Below are 24,552 nucleotides of genomic sequence, written 5' to 3' on the forward strand. Positions count from 1 at the left end.
GTATAGGTAGGGTAGGAAAAATGAGGCAGAATCCAGAAAGCCAGGAAAAACAGAGGAACTGGTTATTTGACATGAAGGACCCAACATCTGAGCATCCTTTTCATTTAGAGGAAATCCCAGCTAGTAGTAAGGAAGGACCTACCTTCCACAAAGAGGGTAGAAGTGAGCAGATGGTAGCTTTGCCAGCAGCCTGGCAGCCAGGGCAAGGGGAAATAATTCACGCTTGAGTCTGGAAGGACTAAAGATAACGGCAAGGGAATGGAAGGAATGCATTCCTAACTCCTGGATAAGAGTAGAGTCTAGAAGTGGAGCAGCGGGTGTCCAGGGCCCTCAGTGGCAAATGACAGTGGTAACAGTAATGACACCACAAAGAGACTGTATATGACCTTAGCTGTGCCACAATGGCCCTGAGTTCTATTTCCCATAGCTCTCCCACCTTCTTTCTCCATGATTCCATGAGCTATCTAATAACCTTTTTAAGGTCTCCCTTTCTGTTTAAAGTAGGCAGAGTTGGTTGGTTACTGGTGAACTGGTTCAAGGAGCTGTGAGTTGCATAAGCAGGCATTAGAAAACCACTGCCAAAAAAAAGAAAGCTAATGACAAGTCTCTGGGTAGTGGAATAACAGGAAGGAACCTAGGGTCAGGAAGCAATATGAGGAAAGGATTAGAGAGCCTCACTAGAGAGGGAGGAAAGACCACTATAATTATTCAGGCATAAAAGGCCAAAGATCTTGGTTAGGGTGATGGTGAAAGGAGCTGCTTCTGTGGGGCTTTCAAAAGGGAAAAAGAACAAGATAAGGTGAGAGGTCACAGAGAGAAAAATGGGGTTGAGGTAGAGGTATTTAAAGATTCAATTTGATTTTCAGTATTATGAAAACATCTCCCCCTGAGATAGATGATACGAATGCCAGAGATTTAGGTTTGGGAGACTAAGTCACTCCTAGTAGCACCTACTAAGTTGCCTGAAAAAAACTGGTGACACATTAGGGAATTTGTATTATAAGTCGTGTAAATGTTTCTATGCTTCCAGTTGTCAGTATTTTCTACTCTCTTAGAATTTATAGCCAAGGAAGTTTCTTCCCCCTGGCAAACCATTGTGCTTTCAGGCTCAATTCTCTGTAAGACTATACAACATAATATTTTCTTCTTTGCTGTATCTGCCAGGAACCCCCCAAAATTCTCCAGGAGGACCAGTCACTCACAATGACCAAGGCCACATCCCACAGGTGCTCTGGGAATGCTTCGCATACCTTATCACCAACTTCCACAACTCTGTGAAGCAGTAATACTACAACTCGGTGTACAGCAGAGGAAACGGGCAGGTTGCCAAACCAAACTGACATAGCTAATAAGAAGCAGAGCCAGAAAAACAGTCCATGCCAGACCAAACTCTAAAAACTAGATTTTTGGTATAATTTAGCTCATTCTTCCTATACCTTCCTTAACCTCTTACATTCAAAATTTAATTCTCATACATTTTCATTTGCTCAGTTAATATTTACTGAGCACCTACTCTGTGGAGAGGTAACAGTGTAGGGGTCAAGAGCACAGACTCTGGAGAAAGATTGCCTGAATTCAAATCCTAACTCTTCTTGTTACTAGCTGATGACTCAGGCAAGGGACTTACCATCTCTGTGTTTCAGTTTTCTCATCTCTGAAATGGGAATAATATCTACCTCATGGAGTTGTCAGACTAATTGACTAATATATATAAAGCATATAAAACAGAGCAGGCACCTAGCAGGTCCAGGTGCCTGTTATTGCTAGAGATACAGGTAGGGGAACTCAACGAGTCTCTGACCTACCTAATACTCTAACTATCTGTTGTAGGTAGTTTTTATTCTGAGATATCCTAAAACGATTTGGAAGTAGATAAAAATAAGCAACAAAGCCTTTAATGCCAATATACTTTTCACAATTAAAAATGTCCATGATCAATGTTTTTTAATTATTGTCCTAATAGAGCAAGATATAATATGCCGATGAAACTTTACTTTCTTCCCTACAGAAAACATGCAAAAGGAATGCTATGCTGCTGCCTCCAAAGCTATAATCAGTAACTCCACTCTTATTTGTTTACATTATGTTAATGTAATAACCCCTTACAGAGACATCTGTTCCTCTGTTTTCTAAAAGCCCTTAGGAAAGGCTATAGGCCAATCTACCCTAAACCACTGCAATCACATATGGTCATCTTTATACCTGTATCCTCTGGGCAATGGTCTTGAGATCTATAGGTTCCTTAATTATTGCATAATAGTCTGGATATTGCTGAAAGACAAAAAAACAGCTAATGAGAAAACAAGGAAGCACACTGACATTGACAATCTTAATCAATTAAGCAGCTTTGTGGGATTCAAAACTACAGACACAGCTGTAACAGCATATTGTTTGTTACATTTAAAGCAGAAAGAATTTGAGTTTAACGAGCTTCAGGAAGTACCCAACAGCATGTTGTAGGAATTTATAGTTAGTATTGATTAGGTAATTATCATTATACAACTAATACAGTACCACTTTATGTTTTAAAAAAAAATTCTAAATTCACACAGCACAAATTAAAGGTCCTAAGATATCTATGCCTAGAAACGAAGTAGAGGAATGCTTTTTGAAGAATTTATTAGAAGTTCTCTTAATTTTGCAATATAACTAATACTATTATATCTTCTTTCAAATAAAATTCTGAGGGACCTTTAAGAAGTTATGTTGCAAGATTTGTTAGCTTCATGTTTAACTCAACACTTACAAATTTTAAATGAAACTGTGTTTAAGAAACAAAGTTTTTATTTCTTATAAACTATTAGCTTATCACAATACTTAAAGTTAAACATGCCAGAGGAACATCCTTGAAGAATTTCATGAAGGCTCAAGTGCATGCATTTCCCCCAGCCTTTCCTACAGTTTTTGTTCCTTGGAAGAAATAATTGAAGTTGGCCAGAAAAGCTGGTCTCCTCAGGTGGGAGAGGTGTCAGAGGAAGTCAGATTGTGCTCTCCAGGTTCTTTCTACCTGTTCAAATCATGGAGCTCAAATAATGACAAAAAAAAAGCAAAAGGGCACAGTTTTCACTCAATCAGGCTGAAGGGATGATCTCAGTGATGCTTCACCTTATCTGATCCCTCAGTTTACCCTTCTATTTCCTTAACCTTACTATTCCTTTCTTTGCACGGATCAAACCCCTTTCCTGTCCACTCTCTTCATATTCTACTTCTGAGAAAGTGTAGAAGACAAATTATGGCACAGCCACCCGAGCTAGATACAATGTAATCCAAGCTGCTGGCCTACATATTCCCAACCCACCTCTCACGCTTGGAGGAACTTATAATATAGGAAAGGTAAGAACTGCCCTCCCCTCCTTGTTGTGTTTCAAATTGTTACACACCCTGAGGACCATTGGGAACCTGCTTTCCCCAACCATCTGCTGCTGCATGGTGTCCAAGAAAGCTTTCCCAGAATGGGGCAACCAGGTATTATTGGGTTGGCCAAGAAGTTCATTTGTTTCTTCTGTAACATGGCTCTAGTAGTGCCTAGTTGTCTTTAACTTCCTTTGAAATAATTTTGTTAGATTGTATTGTGATAGCTGTCATATCAACATGCATGTTAAAAACTTACCAAAATCAGTAAATTTTTGTGAAGCCATTTTAATATTGAAGGTGGAAAAAAAGCAGCATTTTCAGCATATTATGCTTTATTATTTAAAGAAAGGTAAAACTGCAACTGAAACACAAAAGATACTTGTGCAGTGTATGAAGAAGGTGCTGTGCCTGACTGAATGTGTCAAAGTGGTCTGCAAAGTTTCATGCTGGAGTTTTCTCACTGGATGATGCTCCACAGTCAAGTAGAGCAGTTGAAATTGAGAGTGATCAAATTGAGACATTAACTGAGAACAATCAATGTGATACCATGAGAGAGATAGCCAACATGCCCAAAATATCCAAATCAATGAAGTTATTAATCAAAGTGAAAAATGTCTTTTATTTTATGGAAAAAACTAAATGGACATTTGGGCCAACCCAGTACTATTTTTATTGCTCCAAATCATCCTTGGTGGCTTGACTAATACTGATTCCCTCCTGTGGAGTAAGAATAAACCTTGAATAAAGATTGTACTCATTTCTCACAATTTTTTTATTATAGTAAAATATATAAGATTTACCATTTAATCATCCAGTGGCATTAAGTACATTCACGTTATGGTACAATCATCACCATCATCCATCTCCAGAACTTTTCATCTTCCCAAACTGAGCATCCACACCCATCAAATAATAACTCTCCACTTTCCCCCTCCTGCCAGACTCTGGAAATGGCAGTTCTACTTTCTGTCTCTATGAATTTGACTACCCTAAATACCTCCTCTAAGAGGGATCATACAATATTTGTCCTTTTGTGTCTGCCTTATTTCACTTACCATAATGCATTTAGGGATCTTTCTTATTTTAGTACATATCAGAATTTAATTTAAAACTTTAAAAGTCCAAATAACACTCCATTGTGTGTGTATACCACATTTTATTTATCCAGTCATATGTTGAGGAACACTTACCTTCTTCCATGTTTTAGCTAGAGTGAATAATACTGCTATGAACACAGGCATTCAAATACCTCTTTGAAACCCTGTTTTCACTGCTTTTGGGCATACACCCCAAGTGGAACTACTGGCTCATATGGTAATTCTGTGTTTTAATTTTTTTTAAGAATCATTTTACAGTTTTCCTCTTTTCTTGAAATTTTAAACTTATGTCCAATATAATCATTATATTTTTCTAATCAGACCCACACTTAGGGCAGTAGTGGTTACATATGGTTTGTATCTAATGTCATAACTGTCCTATAACTACTCATGACATACCTTTATAGCAAGTCTTGTTGACGACTAGTGGGGAAAACTGCATGTCACTTGTCAGTCAACAAGCACTTCTCACACATTTATGGCATGCTGGTTTCCAACTACATGGGAGGGACACAAAAGAAAACACAGCACTGTCCTTGTCTTTAAGAAATTTAGCCTATGTGGTGTAGCTCAGTGGATTGAGCATGGGCCTGTGAAGCAAAGGGTTGATGGTTCAATTCCCAGTCAGGGCACATGCCTGGGTTGCAGGCCAGTTCCCAATATGGGGCACATGAGAGGCAACCATACATTGATGTTTCTCTCCCTCTCTCCTTCCCTTCCCCTTTAAAGATAAAAAAAACAAAACAAAAAAACCACACAAACAAACAAACAAAAAAAGAAACAAAAAGCCCAGAAAGAAATTCAGGTCCTGGGTAGGGAGGTACACACAAAAGTAAATGAGCACTATAGTGGAGTACTTTTAAAAGTGAGGTTTTTTTGTAATTCCATAGGCTCATATGTTAATTACCTCTTGGGTATAAAGCCACAAGGGACCCTAACACTTTTAAATGGGTCTTACCTGTCTAGAAAAATTCTTCCTCTTTGGGGTAGAAATGTGCCTACTAGGTCTCTCTCTCTTCTCCACCACTAGACAATCAAGGAGAACCAAGAGAGGAAGACTTTATTTATCTTCTTCTCATTCTGTCTCCTGAGCAAAGGCATGTTTCTTGTCTCATAAATAAAAGGTTTAGTTTAGGTGTTTATTTTATCATTTAGAAATACCCACCTTAGACAACCCAAAAGTCCATCAATAGATGGATAAACAAAATGTGGTTCTAAAAAAACTGTATATACAATGTACACACAATGTAGTATTATTCAGCCTTATATTCAACCTTATAAAGGAACGAAATTCTGACACATGCTACAACATGGAGGAACCCTGGAAACATTACACTAAGTGAAATAAGCCAGACACAAAAGGATAAATACTGTACGATTCCTCTTATATCAGGTACTTATTCAAATTCATAGAGAGAAAACAAAACATTGGTTGCAAAGGTTGGCAGGAGAGGGGGAAACAGAGTTATATTTTAATGGGTACAGTATTATGGTTTAGGAAGGTGAAAAGTTCTTAAGACGGATGGTGGTAATGGCTGCACAATAATATGTAGGAACCTAATACCACTGAACTGTACACTTAAAATGGTTAAATGGTAACATTATGTTATATATATTTCATGACAATAAAAACAAACAAAAAGAATTACCAATCAAAAAACAAAAACTCAAAATCTTTTCAAAACCTATAATGCTCTGGACTAAGTAAAATAGTCCCATGCGTGTGCTGCTGGGAACACATGGAGGATCTCTCAGCTACTTCCAAAGCCTCCCATTAATTGTACTGTATTTACTAAGAATAAAATGTTTGAAGTACTTAAAATAAAAAAGCAATACCACACTAATTCAACTGTCTTTAATTGTATCACTTACCACTTTAGAAGGCAGTTTCTGAAAAAGTTCACTAATGAGATGTCCTGATGGATTTGTGGCTACAACTATGGCTTCAAGAAGCTGCTCCAGGATCTCCTTCAAGTAACTTGGAGAAGACTGGGAAGAGGGAATTGAAAGGAAGAAGAGAGAGGAGTAATAAATACTTTTGTGACAGCAATCCAAAAATAAATGCTGATATTAAATAGTTTCTAAAATTTGAAAGCCAACTTAAAAGAGCAACTTCTAAACAGTACTTATTTTAAATAGAAGTATTAAGAATACCACAGAAATGCTCGGATGCTGAATGTGGTGATTATACTCTCAGAATGGCATATATGAAACTAATGAGGTTCCTTATGTAATTTCAGTAATTAAATCCTTTGGACCAGGTCGCTTATACTAAACTAATCCATAGTAAACATTGTAACAGTGAAGTTCAAGTGCCATATGTATAAATAATTAGAAATGCATACCCTTTTAGAGTCAGAGCAACTGAGAGAGAAAAACATGCCCCATGATACCCAGTCATTTCTGTATGTGTTGTTCACATCTACTAAAGTCTTCATATTCTGGTAGAGTAAACTACATATGTAAAGTGGGAACAACATACTTTTCACCATATGGTGCTCTGCCAGACCTAACAACAGAATTAAAGTTATATCAAAACTGAATGGAGTCCTGCTGGTGTGGCTCAGTGGGCTGAGCACTGGCCTGCGAATCAAGGGGTTGCTGGTTCGATTCCTAGTCGGGCGCATGCCTGATTACAGGCCAGGTTCCCCAATGTGAGTGCACGGGAGGCAGCCACACACTGATGTTTCTCTCCCTCTCTTTCTCCCTCCCTTCCCCTCTGTCTAAAAAGTAAATTAAAAAAAGAAAACTGAATGGAGATTAAGTCAACTGATGTACATCACTGGTTCTTCAGATGACTGCCTTATTCCTCCCTTAGTCAACATGGGAAAGTATATACCCAAAAGAGAACCTGCCCAGTTTCTGCAGTTAGCAATGGGATGACTCAGTCAATTTATATTAAATAGTACTTCAAGTCCAAACCATGTTTTGTGCATATAAAATAAAGATTAAGGTATTAAATCATAAAAGCATGACTATTTTTGTCTTAATTCAACAGAAGTTCTTTTTATTTAGTATAGTCTCAATAGTAAGGTCCAACACTAACGCCACAGAGAGGGGTTTAACAAATCTCTTAGGCCTACCACAGTGTATGGCAAAAAAAGACACACAGTAAATATTTAACATACAAGACATGTGATTAGTTGAGAGTCCTCAAACACATAAGCTCAGAGAACCAACATAACACTGATGAAGGCAGACTAAAATAGCCATGTTTTAGTCATTTACTTCCTGGCTAAACATGGTACCACAGAGTTAGCTTCAAAAAGAGGAGAGGTATATTCTGTAGCCAAGATTCCTCTCCTCCCAGTTGTACCAGTTACTTTGTGTTGCAGGTAACAAAGGGGGCAGGGCATATAAATGAGGTCATACAATCTGTTTACACAATTGGGAAAACTCCAAGGACATCATTCTTAATTTAAAAATGAGAAACTTGAAAATTCCTTTTCTTCTTGAGAACCTTAAGGCTAGAAAGAAGCTTGGGAAGTATAAATATATATGTGTAAAATCGTTCCAATTTCCTACTAAAAGAAACACGGGCAATTCCTAGGTTTAGGCATTTTCATTTTTGACAGAACTCTGGAGGTCTATAATAAGCCTGAGCTCCCTACAGGAAAGGAATGTTCTGCCCAAGAAAGCATGGGTTAAGTTGCTGCTCCTACATTAATATCAGAAAATAAAATTTCAGGGAATACTTAGTTAATTGCCTTCTATCTGATTCCAATCATTTAATTTCTAGAAAGAAACTGATAAGTTCCCTGGGAGCTAGATTTTGAGAGAAATCCAAAAATAAATGCTAACATTAAATAGCTTATGTTTTGTTTTGAGAAATTCACCCACCACCTCTTTCTGTGTTGAATTTTCTTTCCTGAAAATGCTCTGAGCAAATGCTCTGTTTTGGGGATCTTACTATTTAGCTGCAGACAAGAGATATAATACCTTTTATTACTCTTTTTTCTCTTTTCAAGCATGTGTGTTTATTCTTCAAAAATTTATCAAAATTTATCTAGGCACAGTCTAGATGCCAGGAATAGCTGAAGATGATATCTTTTGTGAACTATAACTCTACATGGAGGAAGACAGAAAGTAAACATGCAATCTACCGTAATAAACAGGTTATTTTACCAAGTTATACAGTGGTAAAGACTGAAGATCATAGAACAGAGTGAAGATCATAGAACATGAAAGACAGACCTTCTTTTGGAGGATTGGGAAGCAAACAATTTAGATAGAGTGGTCCAGAAAGTCCTCTCCTGGCTGACACTAAGTGATATTAGTATAATGAAAAAGAGCCACTGACAGCAAGAGTGAAAGGAAACACATTCTAAGCAGAAGAGCAACTGGAAAATTCCAGAGGCAGGAACACAATCGGCACACTCTAAGAACAGCACTCAGTCTAACCTATGAAAATAGAAATGCCTACCTAATGTGATTCCACTGACTCTCCAACTTTTAATCACAACACAGCCTACACTTACATGGAAGATCAGCCTAGGAACACTGAATCTGTCCTTAAAGATATGGACACTCTCTTTAAAACCGAGCAGGCTAACCCTGGCTGTTGTAGCTCAGTGGATTGACTGATGGCCTGCGAACCAAAGCGTCATTGGTTCAATTCCTGGTCAGGACACATGCCTGGGTTGCAGGCTAGGTCCCTAGTAGGGGGCGCTCCAGAGGCAACCACACATTGATGTTTCTCTCCCTCCCTTACCCTCTCTCTAAAAATGGGTAAATAAAATCTTTAAAAAATAATAAAAAGTAAAATAAAATTTTAAAGAAACTGAGCAAAATATATGCATTAACATAAGAGCAATTCATAAAAACAACTATGCATGGGACACATTGTCCAGGATTTCTTAGGATTCCTTGTAATTGCATGAGGCTCTTTAGCTATATTATGCCCCCTTTCCCTACCAGTTACCAACACAACTATAAAGAAAGCCTATAACAGCTCAGAGGAAACCTCAGGGGCCTTGTCCATATCCCAACAGCCCTCTATCACTCGTTCTGGCTGCACACTTACTCCTTCAGTCACTGTGCCTTGATTGTCCTGCCCGTCTTCATCATCATCTTCATCATCTGCTTCTCCTTTCTGAACAAACTCGTTTCTTGTTCGAAGATACAAATCCCACAGTTTGCAAGCAGCTTTATATTCAGGAGAATCTGGCTGTACATTAGCAAAGACAAGAGGTAAAAATATCACTATTATTTCATTATAAATCAAATCCTATTCCAGCAGATACTGGCATTCTAAGACAACTTCAAAAACTCTATTACAAATTTTAAACTCCCTATGATTAAAAGATACATGGGCCTCAACTTTTATTATCAAAAACTAAGTGTAGCCCTGACCATTGTGGCTCCGTTGGTTGGAGCATTGTCTCATAAATGAAGAAGGGCTGCAGCAAGTTTGCTTCCCAGTTCAGGCACGTATCATCCCCAATCTGGTTGCGTACAGGGAGCAGCAAATTGATGTTTCTGTCTCAGATTGATGTTTCTCTCTTTCCCTTTCTCTCTCTCTAAAAAAGCAATAAAAAAAAAGCCCTTGGGTGAGAATAAAAAAAAAAAAAAGAAATGTGTATGTTTTAAAGGCATTTTAAAATCATATTAATTTATGCTTTATGTTATTTTATTTTTATTTTTTTAAGATTTTTTATTTATTCATCTTTAGAGGGGAAGGGAAGGAGAGAGGGAGAGAAATATCAGTGTATGGTTGCCTCTTGTGTGTCCCCTGCTGGGAACTGGCCTGCAACCCAGGCATGTGCCCTGGCCAGGAATCGAACTGCGATACTCTGGTTCGCAGGCCCGCGCTCAATCCACTGAGCTACACCAGCCAGGGCATCTATGCCTTATCTTATACAGAAAGACTTATGCAGGAGAAAAGTAATTTGCTAAATTAAGACTAATTATTACTAAGAAAAATAATTTAAAGAATAAGACCTGATGTAGCCACTATGAAAAAAAGTATAGGACTTCTGGCCAATATGGAGGCGTAGGTGGAAACACTGTGCCCCCTCCCACAACTAAATTTAAAGACAGTGAAATTTTAGAAACAAAAACACAGTCAAAACAGTGAAAATTGAATTGTATGAAGTCTGACAACAACGAACCACTCAGCCAGACCGGTAACAGGGGCGGAGTCAGTGGTGGAGCAGGGTCAGGCTGGAAAGATCATTTGGTTCCACCTGACCCAGAAGCTGAGGCGGAGTCAGTTGGTAGATCCCAGACGTGGGTGGCAAAAGGTGGACCCAGTGAGGGCGCAGGGGGGCTGGCTGACTGTGGTCACACATTCACGTGCAGATAAACCAAGTGAAGGAGTAAACAGTGAGACAGACCCTGCAGGCTAGGGACCCAGGGATGGGAATTAGAGCCTGAAAGCACCACTGGAAAGACTTTCTCAGGGTCGAGGGGCCAGGAGAGGCTCCCAGGCTCACAGAGAGTTCATTAGAGAGACCCACAGGGTCCTAGAGAATACGTGGGCCACACACCCGGAAACCAGCACCAGAGGGGCCCAATTTGCTTGTGGGAAGCCGCAGAGGGGACAGAAATCTGAGAGAGTACAGAAGAGCAAAGCGCCATTTTTTCCCCTCTCTGACCCCGCCCCCACATACAGTGTCATAACCCAGCAACTGGGTCACCCCACCCTGGTGAACACCTAAGGCTCCACCCCTCATATATAACAGGCACAAACAGACCAAAACATTATGGCTCAAGAAGAACAGCTTTTTTATTAAAGCTCCAAATCCTTATTATATGAAATGTTAAAGAGAACTATATAAGAAAAAGAAAATAAAAACTATGAACAGTAGTAAAATGACAACTAACTCACAACTATTAAAAACCGAACCAAAAAACCAAAAACAAACTAAACAAACTAAGCAAACAAGTAGGACAGGAACAGAATCACAGAAATGGAAATTACAGGGAGGGAGATAAGTAGGGAGGGGGAAGGGAAAGAATGGGGGAATAAAAAGTATAATTGGTAGGTACAAAATAGACAGGAGGTTAAGAATAGTATAGAAAATGGAGAAGCCAAAGAAATTATACATATGATCTGTGGACATAAACTAAGGGGGGAGCAAAGCTGGAAGGAATGGGGTACTAGGTGGAGGTGGATAAAAGGGAGAAAATAGAATGGGACAACTGTAATAGCCTAATCAACAAAATATACTTGAAAACAAACAAACAAACAAACAAACAAAAGAAACCAAAATGAAACCAAAACAAGACAGAAAAAATAGCAACTTACAAAGTGAGATAAATAGTTGAAATTTAGATGGTTAGGAATACATTCAAACATAATGGCCATCACTAAAACTATAGAGAGATCATTAAAAGGTCCAGTTCAAAAGTAAAGATCATTAACTGATTAATAGAAATTCAGATATATGCTGTTTACAAGACACGTATCAGCATTAAAAGGACATGAATAGGCTGAAAGAATGGAAAAACTAGGTAAACACAAAAATAAAGCTAGTATAACTATATTAACATCAGATAAAACACACCTCAAATAGAAGATATTACTAGAAACAAAGAGAGATAATACATAATGCAAAAAAATCCCATTTACATCCCAACTGGTGTGGATCAATGGGTTGGGCCTTGTCCCACAAACCAAAATGTTGCCACTTAAGTCTGATTCCCAGTCAGGACACATGCCTGTGTTGGAGGCCAGGTCCCTGGTTGGGGGCATGTGAGAGGCAACCCATCAATGTTTCTCTTGTGTATCAATATTTCTCTCCTGCTCTTTCTCCCTCTCTGCCCCCTCTCTAAAATAAATAAATAAAACCTTTTAAAAAAACCCACTTACTAGGCAACATAATTTTAAACTTGTATGTTCCTGTTTGTACAGTGTCAAAATATATAAAGCAAAAAATCAACAGACAAATCCATCATTATAATGAGAGATTTTAAAACACCTCACTTGGTAAGTAGTTCATGCAGATAAATCAGTTAGTATATAAAAGTTTAGCAACATAATTAACAAGCCGAATGTACCAATGAATAGCACCCTTTACATATTCACAAAATTTATAGCACCACTATTCATTCTAGCTAAAAGTAGAAAAAATCCAAATGTCCATTAACTGGGAAAAGAATAAACAAAATGTGGTAAATCCATTTAATAGAATGTTATTCAGTCAGTAAAAGTAATGAAGTATTAATACAGGGTGGGGCAAGAGTAGGTTTACAATTTGTTCCTACGGAAAAAAACAAAATAACTAATGACACAAAAATAAATCCTGTGTTTTGTGTACTCATAACTTACTTTTGCCCCACCCTATATATGTTACAACATGGTTGAATCTTAAAGATATTATGCTCAGTTAAAGGAGCTAGTCACCAAATAGTAGTGCATGATCCAAAGGCCATACAGTAGTGTATGATCTATGACCAAAGGCCATACAGTAGTTTATGATCTACGACCAAAGGCCATACAGTAGTGTATGATCCCTTTCATATGCAATGTCCTGAACAGGCAAATACATACAGAAAGTAGATTGATGGTTGCAAGACACCTCTGGGAGGAGGGCAATAGAAAGTGCCTGTTAATAGGTATGGTTTTGGGGATAATAAAAATATGCTGAGGTTAGATAGTGGTAACAGCTACACAACTTTGTGACTATACTAAAACCCCCTGAATTCTACATTTTAAAAGAGTTTATGAATTATATCTCAAATAAAGAAAAATTATATATACAACACAGTCTTAAGAATAAACCTAACAACATTTTTGCAGAATCTTTATGAAAGAAGATTTAAAGCTTTGCTAAAATAAAGAAAAATAAATGAAGACACAAAATTCATAGGTGAATAATCTATATCAGGATTATGTCAATTCTCTAAAATACAACCTAGAGAGAGTCAATACAATTCCAGTAAGAATTCCAGCAATTTTTCTGAGCTTGTTGACTTAACACTAATATTAAAATGTAAAAGAGGAAAAGCCATAACAAAAATGTGTAAGGAAAGTGCCAGGAATAGCTAACATGCTTTCCTTAACAGATAAAAAATTACAAAGCCATAGTAATTGATGTAGGGATAAAACAGCCCAGCAATAAACTGGCCAGAACAAAAGGAATAGGAAAAAGGGTCAGAAAGAGCCATGAGCACATGGAAATGATGACGGCACCAATACTGTAGACAAATGTGGAGGAGATGGCCATTTCAAGGCACTGCTTATACCTGTGAAAAAAAATAGTATCTCTACATCATAGAACATACAAAAACTACTGCCAGCTGCTTTAAAGGCTAAGATGTAAATGACAAAATTATTAAGTTTTCAGAAGAAAATATAAGAGGAGAATATTTTCATAATCTTTGGGCAAGAGGAATTTCTAAAACAAACACAAAGAAAGACAAAGCAAAAAGTTAAAGTCTGATACATTTGAATATGTTAAAATAAAAAACTCTTGCCCTGGTTTGTGTGGCTCAGTGGACTGAGAGTCGGCCTTCAAACCAGAGGGTCACCAGTTCGATTCCTGGTTGAGGCACATGCCTGGGTTGTGGGCCAGGTCCCCAGTAGGGGGTGCACAAGAGAGCCACACATTGATGTTTCTCTCCCTCCCTTCCCCTATGTCTAGAAATAAATTAAATAAAATCTCAAGGAAAAAAACCCTTTTCTTCACCAAAAGCACTGTAAAAAGACACAGCAGGAGAAGATACTTGCCATACATATAACAAAACAACAATTAAAAAAATCACCACCTACTGTAGAAATTCCTAGAGATACAGCCCAAGAGCAAAAAAGAACGCTGGCTGATGTGGCTCAGTTATTGAGTTCTGGCTTGCACACAGAGGGATTCCCAGTTAAGATTTCCTGTCAGACACACGCCTGGGTTGTGTGGGCTGGATCCCCAGTTAGGAGTGTGAGGGAGGCAACTGATTGATGTTTCACTGATGTTTCTCTCCCCTTCTTTCTCCCTTCCTTACCCTCTCTCTAAAAATAAATAAATAAAGTCTTTAAAAAAAAAGAAAAAACCCCAAGAAAGAAACAGACAAAAGCTTGAGTAGACACAGAATAAGAATAGTTCATAATCATATGAATGTTCAGTCTCTTTACTAAAAAAAGAAATGCAAATTCATACTACCAAATGAGAAACCACTACTTACCTACAAAGTTGATAAATATTAAAAAGCCAGACAATTATCAAATTGGACACCTTCCAAATTTGATGCCTTCTTACCTTATAATATGCCTTTGCATTGTTAAAAAGTAGCTGGAAGTCAGCAGTCAGCAGATTAACATCATCATACTCTTCCATTTTTAGTTTCTGTTGGATTTTCATCAAGTCAATGGGCTGAGCAACCACTTCATAATAGTCTGGTTGATTTCTGTTATAATGTATTTTTTAAAAAGGTATTAATGCAAAGCCTGTAAAAAGTTGTATTTCAAATTACCTGTGGTAATATCAGTATTTCAAGTGATAGAACACACTAGACTTAGTGCCATTACCAGAACTAGAAGGGAATAACAAAAGCAAGATGCATATGCACACTCTTTTCAAAATATCTGTGATATAAAAACCTAAATTAACATATGTGATAGTCTTTGACATGCTAAATATTTAAGATTTGGGGCACCCACATTAAAAATGTGTCCAAGGTATCTTCTGCAAGTAAAAATTTGTATTTCATGCTGTTCAACAGTGGCTGAAAACAGGTATTTCAAAGCTCTTTACCAGCTTACAAAATCAACTGCTTTTCTTTAGTTAGTGACCAAAGAACTTTTTCTGCCAACTACTATCAAGTGCCTAGTACATACTATACTGCTTTAATATCGATTACTACAGTTACAAAAGAGAAAGCTGAGGCCCTTGGCACAAGCAGTTTACCACAGATAAAAGGACATCAGACATATCTAAACATGACCAAACAATTAAAAAAACAAAACACCTTGGGAATGACAAGCACAAAGCTCAGCAGTGATCACAGACTGGAAGGGAGAAACAGCAAGGGACACACAGAAAACTTCAACAGTAGTTACAGCAATAATTTAAGTGGGGTTTGGGGTTCATGGATGTTTATTTTTATCCTTTTAGCTTTTTTCAAACAAAAGTTCCATGATACAAGTAGACCTTCTAAAAAATGATCTAATGACTATTTTTCTCAATTCTCCCTTGGGGACAGGTAGTTAACTCCACTTCTCTTTCACTTCTAAATGTGAAAGAGATAAGATTACTTACAAAGAACGTTATGGTCATGAAGGCTTTAATCTCTCTTGGGATTTGGCTAACATATCATAGCCATACATGTATATTTGATTTTTAAAAACTTTTGATTCTGACATAAAAGTTGCAGACTAGTACAAAGAATGCTTCTTTTCTGTAGTTTAATGTATATTTTCCACAAGGATCACAGTTCAACTACCAATATCAGGAAATTAACTTTGATACAGAACCACCATCTAATCCACAGACTCCACTCATGTTTCCAACTGTTTCAAAATTGTCCTTTATAGCAAAAAGTTCAATTCAACTCACATGTTGCATTTAGTTATATTTCTTTAGTTTCCTTCATTCTGAAACAATTCTTTAGTCTTTCCTTGACTTTCATGATCTTGATACTTTTGAAGATTACAGGCCAGTTATGCAGAGTGTCCCTCAATTTGGGTTTGTCTATTTTCCTGACAAGTTAATGTTATGCTTCTTTGGCAGGATTATGACACAAATGACAGGGTATTTGTCTCACTGTATCCTCTCAGGTGGCATATGCTCTCAAGTTGCTTTTGATTACATGAATATTGTGTTGTTTGCCAGCTTCTCAACTGACCAAGTTACTCATTTCCTCCTTGAACTTTATGGATAGATATCTCCAGGCTATGTAAAAGCCCATTCCGCATCAATTCATTCATTTATTTACACTACTATGGATTCCTGTTTTACTCAGTGGTTAAAAAACATTACTATAATTATTTTGATGCTCAAACTGCTCCAGCTTTGGCCAGTAGGAATCCTTTCCTATGGCATTTATATTCTGTCCTTTTCACATGCTACCATCAACCTTGGAGAACTTGCTTATGTTCTGGCACCATAAGATCTTACAAGCTCATCTTGTACTCAATTTGCCCTTGAAATCAGAAATCTCCCCAAATAAGTATGGTTTATTTTAATGGTAAATAGTATTGAAAAACCAAGACCAAGGTACCAGGTGTACTCAGGTCTACTGAAGGAAGAGGAAGAATATAAACTGAGTTTTTTAAAACCCTTATCAACTACTTATAATTTGAATAAACTATAAAATTAAGTATGAGGGGATAAAAGGAGTACTCAATCTGCTATTCAGAAAACATATAAGAACATAAAGGTCTCTGTGAGTACCCAACAAAGACGTCAAGAAACCTTCTCAGAGTGAGCACCAGGACTTTGTTAATTTGATATCCAAGACAGCTCTCTCCACCTGGGCCTGATGGGCCACAGTCCACTGCTCCCTGCTAAGGCTTAGTTTTTAAACACCATTTACCTCCACAGCCTCTCAGGCTTGAGTGACTATCTGTAGACAAGTGAGAACCCAAGGAGGGCATGTACAGTAGTCCTTTATTTGCAGTTTTGCTTCCCACAGTTTCAGTTAACCATGGTAAACCATAGTCTGAAAATATTAAATGGAAAATTACAGAAATAAAGTTCAAGTTGCACGCTGTTCATGCCACCCTGCTCCATCTTGCCCAGGACATAAATCACCCCTTTGTCCAGAGAATCCACACTGTACACTACCTTCCCATTAGCCGCTTAGTACCCAATGTAGTTACCATCAGACAGACTACAGCAGTATTACAGTGCTTGCATTCAAGTAACCTTTACTTTACTTAACGGCTCCAAAGCTAAAGAGAAGTGATGCTAGCAAATGGTATATACCAGAAAGAAGCTGTAAAGTGCTTCTTTTAAGTGAAAAGGTGAAAATTCTCAACTTAATAAGAAAAAAAGAATCATATGCTAAGGATGCAAAGATGAATCTTCTAACCCAAGCCAGAGTGGCTCAGTTGGTTGGGCATTGTCCCACAAACTGAAAAGATGCCAGTTCAATTTCTGGTTAGGACACATGCTTGGGTTATAGGTTCAGTCCCCAGTCAGGTCCCTTACAGAAAGCAGCCAACTGATGTCTCTCTCCCTCTCCTCTAAAATCAAATAAATAAATAAATTTTAAAAAGATGAATCTTCCACCCTGGCTGGTGTAGCTCAGTGGATTGAGCGCAGGCCTGCAAACCAAAGGATTGAGGTTCGATTCCCAGTCAGGCCATATGCCTGGGTTGCAGGCTAGTTCCCAGCAAGGGATGCACTAGAGGCAACCATACATTGATATTGCTCCCCCCTTCTCCTTCCCTCCCCCTCTAAAAATAAATAAATAAAATCTTTAAAAAAAGATGAATCTTCCATCTGTGACTATGTGAAGGAAAAAGAAATTCATTTTAGTTTTTCTGTCAACCTTAAACTACAAAAGTTACTGCCACAGTACATGGTAAGTGCTTAATTAACATGGAAAAGGCATTACATTTGTGAGTGGAAGACATGAATGGAAAACGTGTTCTAACTCATGGTCATGTGTTGTGTGCCAGAAAGAATTTAGTCTATACAAAGACTTCAAGGGGAGCCCTGAAACAAGTGACACCAAGCCATTTACTGCAAGTAAGGGTGGTTACACAGACTCAGGAATAGGTGTGGATGGAAAAATATAAAGAGGCTACATCTCCAAACAAAGAGGCTGCTGCCATATTTCTGACAGAACTGAAAAATCAGTACTGGCAGAACGGACTAAGGAGAAAGGTATGTAGGTACAGGAAAAAACAACTATACATGTGGATACTGAAACTATTCGTGGTTTCCAGCATCCACTGGAGATCTTGGAATGTAACTCCCATGGATAAGAAGGAAACCTACTATACCTGGAAAGGACACTACTTCCTGGATGCTCTGCTAGAGGGCTTCTCACAAACTTTTCAGAATTACTACAGACACAAAAAAGAGATCAGGAGCCAACATTCCACTCTATATAATATAGTCAAAACAAGGTCCCCCCACTTTCGAAATAAAATAGCCCTACTAATTTTCCCCTTTAAATCAACATAGAGAAAAGCATTAAAAAGTAAAAATTTGTCCTTAATTATCCAGAATTGAAAGCACTGGTAGTATTCTTCCAGACTTCTAAGAATATGTACACATAAACGGGACTGTACAGTACATATTCTTTAATAACAGTTTTTCTCTTCAACAGAATAGATGAGGGCACCCTGCCATGTGGCCGCAGAACAGCATAACTAAAAATTTTTAACCAGAAAAGTGAGAAACACCAGACCTAATGTGTAGAGCCTCTGACTACACCATTTCCTCCTTTTCCCAGGCAGACAACATCCTAAGCTGCTGCATAGGTACAAAAGATCATGCTCCTCAGCCTCGCTGAAGCCATGTTGTAGCCAGTGCAAGAGCTGAAACGTGCTGTGTTCAGGACACACCCTTCACATGCCTTCATTTTCTGATGGGCTGAAAAGTAGCTGCAGAGCCATCACAGACTATGCATACAAAGCTGACACCCCAAGGACAGTTGAATAAAGAGGCAGACAGTACTTGGACCCTGACAACTTCACAAAACTGGACTTTTACATGAAAGAAAGCAGTTTTTCTCTTTTCAGCCATTATGTGTATGTCTTAGTATAAGTAGCCTAATATACTTATCAAAACAGTTTCAGCCCTGGCTGGTGTAGCTCAGCAGATTGAGTGCAGGACTGTGAACCAAAGGATCGTGGTTTGATTCCCAGTCAGGGCACATGCCTGGGTTCCAGGCCAGTTCCCAGCAGGGGACGCATGAGAAATATCAAATATATTGATATTTCTCTCCCTCTCTCCTTCCCTTCCCCTCTAAAGATAAAGAAATAAAATTTAAAAAAAAACAACAACAAAAGAGTTTCAAACTGAGATTCAAATTGTGTAGCTCAGAGCAACACTACTTCCCATACACTCTGAGAAAGCACACACATTCCACAGAAGGGCAGAGACTCTACAGAAGCACAGCACTGAGAGAAGGCAGCAGTGCTAATAGGCATTATTATATCATGGAGACTGGAAGACAGTGTTCTAGCACCTAAGACTTGTATCTTCTGCCCCTCAGCACTAGCCTACTGGTAGAAAGCAGGCAGCAGAGGGGTAGTCTTTCTGTGAGGATTTTTGCATACTCTAGTATGATGTTGCTCCTCTATATAACATATTGATTAAGAACATAGGCTTCAGAATCAGAAAAACTAGAGTCTGAATTCTGGTTATCTTGTAGTACTTCTGAAAACTTCAGTGAGTTCTCGCCTATAAATTGTGACAATACAAGTTAAAACAATATTAACATCTAAAAGTGCTTGGCACTATGTCTAGTATGTGCTAATCAATAAATATAGCCTTTTAGTATCATATGCTAAATAAATTACAACTTTTAAAAGACTATTAATAATAAACCAACTGAAATGTGGAAATAGTTAACTCATGTTTTAAAAAGTCCCTCATTTATGGCCATCATTAAGTTACAGGGCTCTTTCTCCTAATTCAGAATGGTGACATTACATCCTTGGTGGTTCTGCTCTTTGAAGGGAGCAGTTTGCCTTTAGCCCAGTCTGCAGCTTGTTTGCTACCCACTACGGCATCAACAATCACAGATGAAACTAATTTTTTAATTAGCTCACTTTACTAGTTTCCTATAGCTGCTGTAAAAAAAATTACCACAAACCTAATGGCCTAAAACAACACAAACTAACCCTATAGAAGTCCAAAATGGATGTCACTGGGCTAAAAAGCAACGTGTTGGCATTTCTTCTAGAGGATCTATGGAAGAATCCATTGTCTAGCCTTTTCTTCTAGTGACTGCCTACATTCTTGGGTTTGTAGCCCCTTTCTCAATCTTCAAAGCCAGTAGTATAGCATCTTCAAGTCTCTCTTTAACTCATCTCCTTCCCTCTTCCCTGTTTAAGGACTCTGGTGATTACATTAGGCCCATCTAGATAACCCAGGTAATCTCTCCAATTAAAAGTAAATTGACTAACAAGATTTTGGAGACTTCCAGTCAGGATGGCAGAACAGGCAGATATGGCTCAGCTCTTTGCACAACCACATCAAAATTACAACTAAAATATTGAACAACCATCACTCAGGACAGTCAGAAATTGAGCTGAATGGAAGTCTGACAACTACATATAGTTAAAGAAATCACATCTATCCACAGGGACACAGACGTAGAACGGGCTGGTCCCATATTTGCATGGTATATCTCAGGAGTGAGGAGTCTGTGAGACCCACACCAGGCCTCCTAGCCCACAATCCCAGGACCAGAAAGCTAAGTCTCCACATTGGGCTGCAAAATAAAAAATCGGTGGAAAATACTGCTGGAGTACCAAGCAGTTCCTCTTAAAAGAAGACACACATGGACTCACCTACTCACACTCACTCCTTCTGATCTCCAGGCCAGGGGTAGCAGGTTGAAAGGCACCAGTGGTATACAGGGAAAAACTGAAATACATGAAATCAAGGCGAGCAGAGGCCACTGTCCCTTGGGTTTACTCTCCCCCTACACAGCTGGTCACATATCTGAGACTCTATCAACCTAGCTAACACTGTTTGACCAGCCTTGGAGATCCCCAGAGGCTCTGCCCCACCCAATTTATGGGACTACCCAAACTCCTTTTACATAAGAATGACTTGTCTTGGTTCCTAAATCCTATCAAACTAGCAAAAGTTGGCCTCAGTGAGCCCTAGAGGCAGCTAGATTAGATTCATAGCTTGGTTTCCCCTAGGAATCTCTAAGCCCAGCATAAGTAGCAGCCATCTTAGACTGCTTTACAGCCCAGGCAGGGCATCCAGACAAACCACAGGTAGGGGCAGACCTTGGGCTGCACCACCTAGGAAACCTGAGGGCCAACCCACCCAGTAGACAGCTACAGATCACTTGAGAGCACCACCACAGTGCCCCCACACAGCTGATCCTCAATAGAGGGTAAACAGAGGTTGGTGGTCAGTGGTTACAGCCAGTCCTTGCAGCTGACTGGCCTGGGTAAATCCCTCCCATTGATCTGCCAACAGCAAACAAGGCTCAACTATAAGAGGAGGGTGAGTGTATTCAGCCCACATGAAAGGCACCCCTCAAGCACCCTGCTTGGGTAATAGGGGAGGCAGTGTCCTATAGGGAGGGCCCCTACAGGACATTTACTACATTAGGCCACACTACCAAGACACATATAGAGTCAAAGCAACTCTATCTAATACATAGAGACAAACTCAGGGAGGCTGTGAAAACAAGGAGACATAGAAATATGGCTCAAATGAAAGAACAGATCAAAATTCCAGAAAAAGAGCTAAACGAAATGGAAATAAGCAATGTATCAGATGCAGAGTTCAAGACACTGTTTATAAGGATGCTCAAGGAACTCAGTGAGGACCTCAGCAACATAAAAAAGACCCAGTCAGAACAAAGGATACACTAATTAAAATAAGTAATTATTTACACTCTCAGGAAAACAGTAGAGTAGATGAATCCAAGATTCAAATCAATGATTTGGAACATAAGGAAGCAAAAAACGACCAAACAGAACAACAAGAAAAAAGAATCCAGACTTCCAGCCAAGATGGAGGCATAGGTGGAAACACTGTACCTCCTTGCAGAACCAAATTTAAGGACGACAAATTTTTAGAAACAAAAACACAATCAGAAGAGACAGAAAATTGAACTGTACTGAAGTCCAACAACAACAATCCATTCATCCAGACCAGTAAGAGGGGTGGAGTCTGTGGCTGGCAGACAGGGGTCCCAGCAGGAAAAGGTGGTGGTTAGCGGACCGGGAGCGGGGAGGAAAGTAGCAAACCCAGTGAGGTGCTCAAGGCGGTTGGCTGACCAAGGACACACATTTGTGTATAGTTAAACCATGCAGTGAGACAGACCGTGCAACCCAGGGCCCCAGCACCAAGAAGTAAAGCCTAAAGCACCGACTGAAAAAACTTGCGGGGCGGGGGGGGGGGGGGGGAGGGGTTTGAGGTGCCGGGAGAGACTCCCAGCCTCACAGAAGAGTTTGTTGGAGAGACCCACAGGGTCCTAGAATGAACACAAGCCTACCACCTGGGAATCAGCACCAGAAGGGCCCAATTTGCTTGTGTGAAGCGGCAGAGGGGACCGAAATTTGAGAGCCCAACAAATGCCATCTCTCCCTCTCTGACCCCGCCTACACATGCAAGGTCACAACCCAGCCACCAGATTACCCCACTCTGGTGAATACCTAGGCTCTGCCCCTCATACATAACAGGAGCAAACAGACCAAAACATTATGGCTCAAACAGAAGAACAACTCAAAGCCCCAGAGCCAATATTTCTAAATGACAAAGAGATAGCCAACCTATCGGACGCACAGTTCAGAATACTGGTGAGCAGGATGCTCACAAAACTGGTTGATTTTGGTTGCAAATTAAATGAAAAAATGAAGGCTTCACTAAGTGAAATGAAGGGAAATGCACAGGGAACCAATAGTGATGGAAAGAAAACTAGGACTCAAATCAATCGAGTGGACCAGAAAGAAGAAAGAAACAACCAAACAGAAAAGAAGGAAGAAACAAGAATTCCAAAAAATGAGGAGAGGCTTAGGAACCTCCAGGACATCTTTAAACATTCCAACATCCGAATCACAGGGGTACCAGAAGGGGAAGAAGAGCAACAAGTGGAAAATTTATTTGAACAAGTAATAAAGGAGAAATTCCCCAGTCTGGCAAAGGAAACAGACTTCTAGAAAGTCAAGGAAGCTCAGAGAGTCCCAAAGAAGGTGGACCCAAAGAGGAACACACCAAGGCACATCATAATTACACTAGCCAAGATTAAAATGAAGGAGAGAATCCTAGAAGCAGCAAGAGATAAGGGGACAGTCACCTATGAAGGAGTGTGCATCAGACTGTCAGTGGTTTTCTCAAAAGAGACCTTACAGGCAAGAAGAGGCTGGACAGAAATATTCCAAGTCATGAAATCCAAAGACCTACAGCCAAGATGGCTTTATCCAGCAAAGCTTTCATTTAGAATGGAAAGGCAGATAAGGTGCTTCTCAGATAAGGACAAGTTCAAGGAGTTCATCATCACCAAGCCCTTATTATATGAAATGTTAAAGGGACTTATCTAAGAAAAAGAAGATAAAAAATAGGAACAGTGAAAGGATAGTAAACTCACAGTCACAGTTATTGTGGCCTTTCTGCACATTTTGAAAAATCAATCCCTCTTAATTATGATAACAACTTCAATGCTGGTACCTTAGAGGTTACTATTTTTAAGTTATATTTTACTGATTATGCTATTACAGTTGTCCCAATTCCCCCCTTTGTCCCTCTCTTCACCAAGCACCCCCAATCCCTCAGGCAATCCCCACATCATCCATCATGTCCCTGGGTATAAGATCTTTGGATACTCCATTTCCTACACAGTACTTTACATCCCCATGGCTGTTCTGTAACTACCTATTTGTACTTACTAATTCCCTCACCTCTTCACCCATTCACCCACACCACCCTACCACCTGGCAACCATCAAAACACTCTCTGTATCCATGATTCTGTTTTGTTGTTGTTTGCTAAGTTTGTTTTTTAGATTCAATTGTTGATACATACATATTTAATGCCATTTTATTGTTCATAGTTTTGATCATCTTCTTTTTCATAAATAAGTCCATTTAACATTTCAGATAATAATGGCTTGATAATGACGAAGTCCTTTAGTTTTTTCTTGTTTGGGAAACTCTTTATCTGCCCTTCAATTCTAAATGATAGCTTTTCTGGGTAGAACAATCTTGGCTGTAGGTCCCTGCTTTTTCTAACTTTGAATATCTTGCCCCTAGAACAACAACAGTTCTTGCATCCTAGAACTGCCCTCTAGGATGCAGTTCTTGAGAAATCAGCTGACAGTCTTATCGGAACTCCCCTTCAGATAACTAACTAACAGCTCGTCTCTTGCTACTTCTAAGTGTCTCCCTTTAACCTTTGGAATGTTAATTATGTCTTGGAGTGGGGCCTCTTTGCATCCATCTTGTTTGGGATTCTCTGTGCTTCCCAGACTTGCATGTCTATTTCCTGTACCAAATCAGGAAGTTTCCTTTCATTATTTTTGA

General features: G+C 39.0%; 1 protein-coding gene across 23 annotated transcripts in view; it reads right to left on the minus strand.

Moving 5' to 3' along the window:
* Positions 1-24,552, minus strand: part of PBRM1 (polybromo 1) — a 124,914-nt gene that overhangs the window by 89,630 nt on the left and 10,732 nt on the right. For all 23 annotated transcript variants that reach the window (XM_037055731.1, XM_037055730.1, XM_037055733.1 and 20 more), the window contains 4 exons: positions 14,642-14,789; positions 9,475-9,618; positions 6,324-6,440; positions 2,203-2,271 (listed from right to left, as the gene is read on the minus strand). In XM_037055731.1, coding sequence (XP_036911626.1) covers positions 2,203-2,271; positions 6,324-6,440; positions 9,475-9,618; positions 14,642-14,789 — 478 coding nt within the window. The remainder of the gene's footprint in view (positions 1-2,202; positions 2,272-6,323; positions 6,441-9,474; positions 9,619-14,641; positions 14,790-24,552) is intronic.

This window comes from Sturnira hondurensis, unplaced genomic scaffold (genome assembly GCF_014824575.4).
Source record: "Sturnira hondurensis isolate 20B ecotype Veracruz unplaced genomic scaffold, ASM1482457v3 Scaffold0008723, whole genome shotgun sequence".
In the NCBI taxonomy this organism is placed as follows: domain Eukaryota; kingdom Metazoa; phylum Chordata; class Mammalia; order Chiroptera; family Phyllostomidae; genus Sturnira; species Sturnira hondurensis.